The sequence below is a fragment of the Echeneis naucrates genome, chromosome 14, assembly GCF_900963305.1.
Source record: "Echeneis naucrates chromosome 14, fEcheNa1.1, whole genome shotgun sequence".
Taxonomy (NCBI): Eukaryota; Metazoa; Chordata; class Actinopteri; order Carangiformes; family Echeneidae; genus Echeneis; species Echeneis naucrates.
This window is the reverse complement of record NC_042524.1, coordinates 152,278-163,030: the sequence shown is the minus strand read 5'-3', so window position 1 is coordinate 163,030 and position 10,753 is coordinate 152,278. Positions and strand designations below refer to the sequence as shown.

Here is a 10,753-nt window from a genome sequence, read left to right as displayed (position 1 = left end):
TCACTCATCTCTGTTGCCTGATGTCCTATTAATACATGTTGGAGCAGACAATGTGAGGGTCCTTTATAAATGAAATCTAGAGCTTGATAACAGAAAAAAGTTGGAAACGAAGAAACTAAAACTTGAGATCGAGCAAGTGGAGTATGAGAAGAAGGTACTGCAGTAAATGGTTCTTTAAAATGTTTTGTTAATCATGATTGCCATTTTACAATTGTGACTTTTCCTTTTCCAGAACTTTAATAAATAAAAGACATCCTGAGATTGGTGTTTGTTTTTTTTTATTGGGTGAAAAACTGCTGCTGATGGTAGCATTACTGTAAATGCATGGCTTCGTTTGGTCCCATTACTTCCATCTGGTCAACAAGATTACAACATCTTTCCTCAGCTGAGAATCTGTATTGCTCAGAGAGTATATCGTCAGAAAACACCAACAGATCACTCTGGTCTGGAAAACCTCTCTCCCTCCAAAGAGCTCCTGAATCCACCGGATCTTCGACAAACGGTGAACTCATGTTCAGGGAGGGTGATTGGTGAAGTCAGCGCTTTTTACAGCCGACTTTAAGCTGAAAGTCGGAACAAAAACTGGTCCAGACCAGGTTATGTTGGCAGCATCAGTTACCATGGTGATACAGACAGCTTCAAAGAGAGCCGCCTTTGTGATACGGAAAATTCTGACTTTAGGCTCAACATAGCTCAATAAAGCACTAATTTGTCTTCGTAGTACACCCCTCAGCTCTCTAACTATAACTTTTTTCTATAACAATTTTTCTATAGTATCTATAACTTTATAATTTGGAGCCATAGAAATAAATTAGATTTGAAGAGAAACTGATCAATGGAAATACATTTACAGATGTGTGTGTGCCTTAAGGTCACCCTTTCTTAATTTTTATTTTTAATTTCTAAAATTATAGATCTTCATTAAATTAGAAACTTAAAATACTGAACTCCTCTGAAGATCACAGGAGGAGAGACTAGAGGAATCCTAGTAGAGCTTGTTCTGTTGGATCTGGTTGAATTTCACTTTGAGGCAAACTAAGTTCATGTTCATTGATGAGTTTAATAAAACAAATCAAGCTGATGTCAACTTTATTGACAAATGCGTTAAGTCACTGATAAAGAAGTACAGGAAATACAATCAGCTGATTGATCATCTGCAGCCTTTGACCTCAAGCTGTCCACGTTACATTTAAATGGTTTCAAACCAAACATTTATTCACAGAGCAGTTTAAAGTTATTTTAGGGGTTAGCGTTAATATCCACAGATCAATAATGACACTCAAGTCTCTCCATGATGAGAATTGGAGGGGGGGGGGGGGCTTCAGTATTTCGGCCTCTTCACGTCCACCCTGAAAAATCAAAAGATACTTATTTATATCTAAATAAGACTGATTGGCTGCGTTTATGACGACAACTCACCCATCAGCCTCCATCTTCTTCCTTTTCTCTATGATCTGACAGAAAACAAAAGTTAGTGTCCACAAACTTTATGCTACATACATTGCGTCACTGAGTTTAAATGTATGGGTGTGGGTGTGTCCTCACTGCGCTGATCTTCTTCCACTGTCTGTCCAGTTCTGCCTTCTCATTGGTCTCTTTGAAGCGCCGAGTCTTCCTGCCCTCAGACATCTTGATGCCGTACTGGAAGGCAGCCCTGAAAGGAGAACCTCAGTCAGAGCTCAAAATCAAAGTGCACTTTGTCAGCCTGACAGTCTGTGCTCAGGGTGAACATACTTGGGCAGGGCCTCCTTGTTGTTCATGTAGTCTGAATATTCCTCCTGAGTGTCAAAGTCCCAGCGGCCCAGCGGCCCTTTCTTGTTCCCCTGAAAAGGATAAAACAGCTGTTCAACATTTGGAGAGCACCCTTCCAACATCACTGATGACATCATTCCTGCCACTCCACACATTTTCAATGACACTACTGCATCCTGGGAGTTGTAGTTACCTGGTCCATCTTACTGTAGTCTACTTCCTCATCGCTGTCCACAGCCAGGTCGTCCATTCTACACAGGGACAACACAAACAAAGGTTAAAGTCCATTGTCATACACTTAGCACTTAGTGTGCGTCTGTGTGTGTATCTTACGTTGCAGGGTAACACTCAGCATAGGAGTTGGATCCTCCAAAAAAATCTCCCAGTTGCTCTTTTGAGTCTCTTCTCTGAGAACCAGTGCCATGTTAAAGAAACTACACAACAAAACTACTATGACCATACAACAACATTACTAAAACACTTGTACAATGACTACAGCCTTTTGCAGACAGCTGTGCAGGCCCCACCCTCTCCCCTCCAAACAACAGAAAACAGGGATATGGCTCCTGGCTCTGCCATTGGCTGCCTGCTGCTCCAGCAAACTTCTCATTGATCATCTTGATCTGCTCTCTGACTGATCCAGGACCTGGGAAAGATTATTGTTCAGTGATCAGAGGATTGATCTGCAGGAAAGGGAGCAATCTGATTACACAGACTTACCTGTGTCCACCTCCATCACCTAAACACACAAAATAACACTGTTAGAGAAGTCAGCAGCATAAATAACAGCCTCCCTCGTCTGTCTCCACCTGTCTCCCCCGTCTCACCGGGTGTTCGTCCCCTCGTGGTTTCTCAAAGTAGTTGTGTCTCCTGCTCTTGCCATCCTCCTCCTTGTCTCTGTGTCTGTCTTTCTCTCTGGGAGGTTTGGAGGACGCTGCAGTAGACGGGATGTAGTCTCCAATGTCATCAAAGATACTGATAGAGGAAAGAGACACTGACTAAGATTGTGTACAGACTGTTTAGTGACTGCTTGCAGACCATTTTCTGACTCCTCTGACCTCAAATCAGCCTCAGGTGCTCTCTTATCATCCAGTTTCCCTGAAATTGACACAGATCAGCCTTTAGAGTTCAGAGACCAGCATGGTTAAACACAAAAATACAACAATACCCTAAATCACTCACAATGCCCCAAACTACTGAAATAGGCTCAACACACAGCAGCTGAGTGTGTCACCTTTGTCCTTTTTCTTGATCTTCTTGTGGCGTGTTCCCTGTCTCAGGTATGAGAGGATCTGAGTCAGCTTCGAAATGACGATGTCATTGGTGGTCAGAGTCGTCTGTGCCTGAGACAAAAAAATAAATAAATAAATAAATCTAACTACAGAAACATAACTGGAACATTTCAAGAGCTGCAATGAGTTGGGTTAATGTGGCTGGGGGGGGGGGGGGGGGATGTCTGTACCTCCATGCTGGGACAGTCAGCTTTGCTGCGGATCAAAGTTGTTGGGATGTCAGTGTCAGTAAACTCATCGTCCAGGTCGACCACGTATGCCATCCTACCAGGCAAAAAGAGCTCGTTCCTCTCCACCAGACCAGACCTGAACACCACGCGGTAGATGTTCCTACCTGGGAGGAAGGAATTAGGCAGGCTTCAGGGTCTGACCAGGCTCCAGACGCACCTCTGGAGCGTCATCCTACTGTAACCAGAATCAGACTCACCAAGACGAGTCTTGAATTCGATCTTCTCTTCTGGCTCCATGTCTTTCCTGACACACAGACAGGGATGTCAAAGGTCAGACAGTCTAATCCTGAAGGTGATACTGTTCATATCACAATGAGCTGTAGGCAGTGATAATGGTACAACTGTGGTCTGCTTCTTACTTAGCCTCCTTCTGGACTTTTTCCATCATGTCTTCTTCCTCTTTCTCTTTGCTTGTGATCTCAGCTCTCACCTGTGACACAGGCAACAGTAAAAAAGCAGAATAGTCATATCTTCAGAGGACCAATGATCACAGAAAAAGCACATTAGACTCATCTGACCTTCTGCAGAAGAGCGAAGTCCAGACCTTTCACCAAGTGAGTGTGCTCCATGTCACCTCCCAAGAACTTGGACTCCTGGATCAGCTGGCGACGTTTCTCGGCTGCTGACTTATCTCTGGAAAATACAAGGTACCACTGTGAAATTAGGAATGATGGCAGAGGCAGAGATAAATACAGCAGGAGCAGGTCTAATCCACCTCCCTAGTGGACCAAACGTTGTACTCACGCCTCAGCTGTGGGTCCCACAGCTCTGTAGTTTGCTGTGGTGCTGATCAGCTCTGTCTCCTCATAATCTTTGTTGACACCATCACGTCTCTCTCTCGCTCTGTCTCTGTACTTCTCAGCAAGTTCTCGCTCACGCTCCATCTCCTGCTGACGTAGCTTAGCATAATAACTGCAACAACAAAATATGCAATAGTTAATAACCAATGACACAATCATCTAATGTTATTGGTGATTGAAGTGCAGCTGGTGATGTACTTTATCACTTTAACATTAACTCAGTGTCCATTTCATATCAGTTTTCCCTTTAGACATTTGTAATTAATTGAATTTAATCAAACAAATGGAAACGACAACACATTTGGGTCAGTTTTGGTTCAGACTCAGAGAGGGGCATTATCACTTCATCAAGAGGTGAAAAGAGTTAACGATTCCACAAACTTTAGTTTCAAGATTCAATACTTTATTGACATGTAACTGAGTTGCTGATAATAAATAAATTAAATGATGTCTGTGAACAATGAGAACACACTCGTTGCACACTCACCTCTTCTTCTTCCTTCTTCTTGCAGCAGGATCCTCATCCTCGTTGTAGTCCCTTGGCATTCTGGGAAAAGAACAGAAGAAAGAAATAATAAATAATCACTCTCATAAGTAATTTCTCCAACAAAAAAGTTAAATGCCAGTCGTGTTTCCTCTCTTTCGTCACTCACTCATGGTGTCTGGACTTGGAAGGCGGGGCTGAGGAGGGCGCTGCCCGTGGTGTCATCAGTAACTTCCTAAAGTCATCGTTGGTCAGTTTTGATCTGAAGGAAAACACATGTTAATACACAGTCAGGTAAAAGACAAATGAACAAGCTGATCAGCAGTACTTACTGAGCTGCAGTTCTGTGGTCATCAACCTCATGGCCCTCAGGGGCCAGAGGGTTGGAGTAACTCTCAGCTGGATAAAGAAAACAGGCAGGATGTGAACACACTGACAACTGAGGGGGGCACAATGCAATCATCTCTCACACAAGAGCAACATTTAAATGAACAGAAACTGAAGAATATGTAGGTCAGGTGATTATTACAGATTATATTTATAAATACATCACATTTCTCCTGTTAGCTTCTCTTCGTCAGCTCCCAGTAAAGTTCAGAACAGAATTTAAAATCCTTCTCCTAAACGTACAAAGCTCTGAATGACCAAACTCATCAGATCTCAGAGAGCTCAGAGTTTCTGATCGTCCCAAGAGGTCACTTTGCTCTTTAGATGGAGGTTTAATTCTGCTTACAACAGCAGCAAAAGCTTCCATTACTCCTCATTCAACACTAATAATAATCTTCATCATCACTTCTTCTGCTAAAATCCTCACCAGGTGTTTCCTTCTGGAAGGATTTGTGGGGTCTTTGTAACGAATTTGGCCTAAACCTGCTCTAAGAGCCGTAACACTGCAATGATTTGGTTCTATATAAATAAAAGTTGATTTTACTATCAAATTAATTCATTTAAGTTATTCACTGACTGACTGAGTCATAAAACGTCAGATTATAATGAGAATAAACAATTTATATTACACCATTAATTAACTCAAACACCGAGGAGAGCTAAGCTAGGCTAATTGTACACTGAATCGCTGTGTAGTTAATTTAGTTTACAATTTAAGAGCTCCATGTTTTCATTTTAGCACAATTGACTCCTCTTTTTGATATATTTCGTGTGTAGTTGCAGTGTGAAACTTTATTCTCTCTATATTCAAGTCTTTATCGCCGCTACCTGCGGCTAACATGGGCTAATAGCGGCTAACATGGGCTAATAGCGGCTAACGGCGGCTAACAGCTGGTTGGACTTCCTGTTTTTGATCTATTCGCTCCCCAGCTAACGTGTTTCAGGGACGACTTACTCTCAGGCATCTCGGCGGACGGTCGGTTCTCTCCTTCCCGGTAAAAACGGGTCTGTTCCACCGCAGACAATCTGACGGCAAATTAGCGTGCGACAGCAGAGACTCTGACGTCACTTCCTGTTCCTCTTCTTTTCGGCGTTTTATGGCAAATGGATACATTACCGCTACCGACTGGTTTGGAGTGATCGGGAATCGAACTTTCCTTCTTTTTATTACAGTATTTTCAATGTGGGTTACAATGTGAGGGTCTCATTCTATAAGGGAAAATAAGTCAACTAAAGAAAATAACTTCTCTGCCTTTTTGTTCATCATGTATACAAGGATTTCTTATATATCTTTAGATCGTCCATCCATCTGTTGTTGTGGGTTTTACCTTCAGAAATTTACATCTGTGAATGTTTCCCCAGTGAGATTAGATTGTTTACCAAGAAGTCTAACTTTAAACTTCCTTTAACTGTACTCCAACTAAAATTGACCTGTGCATTTTTATTTGTTTAGATAACAGCCAGTTTTGAAATACAGTCCAGAATCTCCAAAATGGGCAGCACGTCAGTGTAGTGGTTAGCGCTGTAGACCCACAATAAGGTAGCAGGTTCGGTTCCCGGCTTGTGTCCTTTTTGTCCAGAGTTTGCATGTTGTCTGTGTGGGTTTCCTCCCACCATCCAAAGACATTCACGTCTAGGTTAATCGACGACTCTAAATTGACTGTAGGTGTGAATGCGCATGTGAGTGGTTATTTGTCTCTATTTGTCTTTGTGTGTTGGCCCTGTGATGGACTGGCGACCTGTCCAGGGTGTACCCCACGCGTCGCCCAGTGTGAGCTAGGATTGGCTCCAGGAGCCCCGTGACCCGGAAACGGATAAAGTGGTTGAAGAGGAATGAATAAATTCTCCAACATGCTTACATTCCAAGAAAATATGTTCTACCATTTCAATGTCATTTTCACAAAATCCACATAAATTGTTGTTCCAATTTAATCTTTCATGTCGGAAGGGTTAGATGGATATATATCATGTAATATTTTAAATGTTATCTCTTTAGCTTTATGAGAGATTGGATACGATAAATATCTCTTCCCTCAGCGTCATTGTAATCACACAAAACATATTTTCTTTTTAACTGGTAAGGATAGTACTAAGTATTTAAAATAATTCTAATGAATTTATTATTATATATTTATTTTCTACCTAAACTGACTACTTCCACACAGAGTGAGTCTAATTGTACACGCACACACACACACATACATACATACATACATACATATATATATATACATACATACATGTATATATATATATATACACATATACACACATATATATATATATACATACATATATACATATACATATATATATACATATACATATACATACATACATATATATACACACACACATACATATATATATATATAAAAAAAAAAAACACTTCCTGTTCAGTTTCCACTCAGACAGATAAATGGCTCCCCCCAGCGAAGAGAAATGGAGAAGACCAAAAGATGAAATGATTTGCATGATTCTTGACCTCCTCATGCCAAAGATCATGATCAGTTGTTCTGACAAGTACTGACTAGACTGTGAACTGTCCCATGGTACATTACTGCCCCCTGCAGACCACATGGATCACTGCTCCTCCCCCTGTGAAGGCCCTCCAGGACCAGCTGGTAATCTTCACATTTTAGATTGGCTTTTAATCAAGAAACAAGGTCAGAAGCAACTAAAATTACGTAAAAACCCCCTGATAAAAGATGGAAAAGAAAACCAGAAACAGTGACAATAAGATTTATGTTTATTCACATCATCACATTAAATTTACAAACAGACTGAACAACGGTGGCGTCCATCCAGGACTGAACCACTTCCAGCAAGGGGGGGGGGGGTGGTTACAGTTTGGACTGAACCAGGGTCTGCAGGGCTTTGGCCACTTGATCAGCGGACATGTTCTCCACGGAGATGCTGCTCTCTTTACCAAAGTCTGAGCAAGTGACAATTACAATTACAATCACAATCACAATCATCATCAGCATCAGCATCATCATCATGCCCTATCTGACTAGCTTCCGACTCAGTGATATTAGAGACCAGGATGGTTTGAAGAACAGACTAACAGGATCTGGGGCCTCATTTATAAACTTTGCACACACACAAAACCGGGCCTAAAACTTGTGTACGTCATTTCTACGCAAAGGTCGTGATCTATTTAAAAAAAACCCAAAAAATCCCCCCCAAAAAAACCAGACTTGACGGGAAAATGTGCGCACACCAATGGGTACTTTGACCCATGTGTATGCACAGTTTGGAGGAAAAGGGGAATTGGCAACAGAGGGTGCAGTAGCGAACTGCTCTTGGTTCTATGTGCTGAATGGGGCCCACCATTAAAGAGGGCGGCATGCTGGAACCACGCCATCCCAGTGCAGATAGAGGTTCTCACCCCATTTTAAAATGAGGAACTCGTCTTCAATGAGGTCCATTCCCGTGTACGGTCAGTGGTAAAGCAGCCGTCGGCCTCCTGAAGTGCTGGTGGCGTGCTTTGAATGCGTCGGAGGGCAGGCTTCTTTACCATCCTGCCAAAGTGTGCCGCATTATAAGAGGGTGTTACACAATGTGGCACAGAGGAATGGTACCCCCCCCCCTCTAGCATGATGACCTGGATCAAGAGCCCTTTTCAAGACAAGCGGGATATGAACAGGGTGCAAGACTCCGTCAGGATGTCCTGTAATTAAAGGTTCATTTTGGCACATTGCCTTTTAATATTTCTGCTATTTCAACCATTTCATTTCTCATTTGCCTTAACTCCTCTGTCAGGTTGTTGATTGCTTGTATTGTCTCCCTTTGTAGCTGCAGGACTGTATTGGTCAGCACCCAACCACTTGCAGGCGTACTAGAATGATGCCAGTTAAGGATGCAATTTTTGTGTGCATTGGCATCAGTTCAGGAGCACTGGGTCCCCCCCAGTTGCAGTCATCAGGAGCATTGCTTTGCTTCATTTGGATTTTGATTCTGGTGCTGACCTCAAAAAAAAAAAAAAAAGATTGTTTTTTGTGCCCCACCTCACCAACAAGCATCTCCACTTCCGCCTCCGAATTTTTACTTTTTTTTTTTTTTTAATATCTTTTCTTCCTGTATCTGCCATCAGTTACAACAAGACACTTGTATCTTAGTCTCATTTGATATTCTTGAGGTGCTTTGCATTGACCATTCATGGTTGAAAATGGGCATGTATGGGGTGTGACATGGAGCCCACACAGCTGCGCACACTTGTAGTCAAGGCCGTGATTTATAAACCAAAGTTTGCTTTAAGTGTGCATACGCAGGGTTTTATAAATCCGAATATTTTATGGCATATGCAAACTTTGGCTTTTGGGCATAGTTCACTTTTAGTAACAATCCCACACACAGTTTTATAAATGAGGCCCCTGGTCTTGTATCAGAGCTGGATCTTACTGACCAAGAGAGTCCTAACCCTCTGCACTGGTTAGTGTTAAGATGTGCAGTCAGACTGACCGTATCGGGCCCAGAGCTGAGCCTGGACTCCAGAGCACTCCCTGATCAGGATCGGGAAATCTGTATTGGACTTCTTTAGAGTGACATAGTGCTGCTCCACAAAGTCCCTGTAAACACAGGAACAAGGTTGAACTGTGACCTTTGAGGTAACTGAAGGGGTAATGTCAGGACATATGATCCAAAACCCAAAGAAAACAATTAATCATGAGAATTTCTTTAATCTTATGAAAGAAAAACAAAGAAAACAGACTTTGTATAAAAATAAAATGTGATTCAGGGAAAACTAATCTGTGACTTAAACTAAACACAATCTAAAATAAAGTTACTACAGAATCATCTGTTCAATTGCATCCCCCTCCTTGCAGCAAACGGGCCTTAAACACACCTGTCACAGGGACGTGAATGCTCCATCAGTTGACTGATTTCCTGTAGATCGACCGAGTGTCTCGGATGAAAATGAAGTTTTGTCTGTGTTTGAGGCTAAGCTAGCTAGTCGCTAGCTGCTAAGTAATGTCACTGACGGATAAGTCTGAACACGAATGTCGAAAAGTAAACAAATAAACTAAACCCCGCCACAGGTCTCTGTTTAACCTCACTTCAGATTATTGTGCTCCATCTCTTGGACCTGTTTATGGCTCAGAGAGTTGAACACATCAGGACGAAAACTGAAGCAAAATAAACAAACGCCACCAGATAAACACCAACAGCGATCAGTTAGCCGATAGCATTTAGAAACTAGCAGTTAGTTGTGTATCTCTGCGGTGCTCTTCGACATTAACGGGGTTTGGTCGCCGTCAAGGCGGCCCTTGGACTAACAGAAGGCCGCTTTTGATCTTACCTGGCCCCTTTGCTGGCCGCAGAGGTCTGGCAGAGGTGGACCCGGATTTCTCGGAGGTTTTTGCCCAACGTGGAGCCCAGCGTCCGGACTGCTGCGGCCGCCATCTTCGCTAACTGCTGCCCGTCAAGGACATTTGTGGGTATTATTCCCGGAGTTTGTCCTGCCAGGAAGACCTTATACCTGAGTCTGTCCTCACAGGCACGAGGCGACAAACAGGGTTGATATTATTATTTACTATTTAGTTTTTGATCATTTCCTACAGGACAAACCAGTTAAAGGCAGTAAAGACCAGGACCATGAAACTAAACACAACACATAAAAATAGAACAATATTACTCTCAGTCTGATTATTATTCTTATGGTTCTTTGAAAATAAATATTTTAGAGCAGAGTAAATAACCCTTAGCTAAAAAGCACTGGTTTTATTAGATTTTATACTTGTCATTATTTACATTATTATAATATATATATATATATATATATATATATATATATATATTGCTAAG

At 42.0% G+C, this 10,753-nt stretch overlaps 2 protein-coding genes across 2 annotated transcripts; both read right to left on the bottom strand.

Annotated features, from left to right (window-relative positions):
* Positions 1–1,072: 1,072 nt before the first annotated feature.
* Positions 1,073–6,020, bottom strand: ik (IK cytokine). The gene is made up of 20 exons (XM_029518763.1): positions 5,901–6,020; positions 4,891–4,957; positions 4,728–4,820; positions 4,562–4,621; positions 4,019–4,186; positions 3,793–3,907; positions 3,634–3,704; positions 3,472–3,518; positions 3,215–3,378; positions 2,987–3,095; positions 2,811–2,850; positions 2,580–2,727; positions 2,473–2,491; positions 2,314–2,398; positions 2,086–2,169; positions 1,946–2,003; positions 1,735–1,823; positions 1,546–1,654; positions 1,420–1,454; positions 1,073–1,349 (listed from the first exon to the last, which is right to left on the bottom strand). The coding sequence occupies exons 1-20, from the start codon at positions 5,908–5,910 to the stop codon at positions 1,322–1,324; spliced, it is 1,599 nt and encodes a 532-aa protein (XP_029374623.1). The 5' UTR covers positions 5,911–6,020; the 3' UTR covers positions 1,073–1,321.
* Positions 6,021–7,673: 1,653 nt separating this feature from the next.
* ndufa2 (NADH:ubiquinone oxidoreductase subunit A2) lies at positions 7,674–10,379 on the bottom strand. The gene is made up of 3 exons (XM_029519749.1): positions 10,248–10,379; positions 9,410–9,516; positions 7,674–7,880 (listed from the first exon to the last, which is right to left on the bottom strand). Exons 1-3 carry the CDS (start codon positions 10,349–10,351, stop codon positions 7,789–7,791), a joined length of 303 nt encoding a protein of 100 aa, XP_029375609.1. The 5' UTR covers positions 10,352–10,379; the 3' UTR covers positions 7,674–7,788.
* Positions 10,380–10,753: the final 374 nt, after the last annotated feature.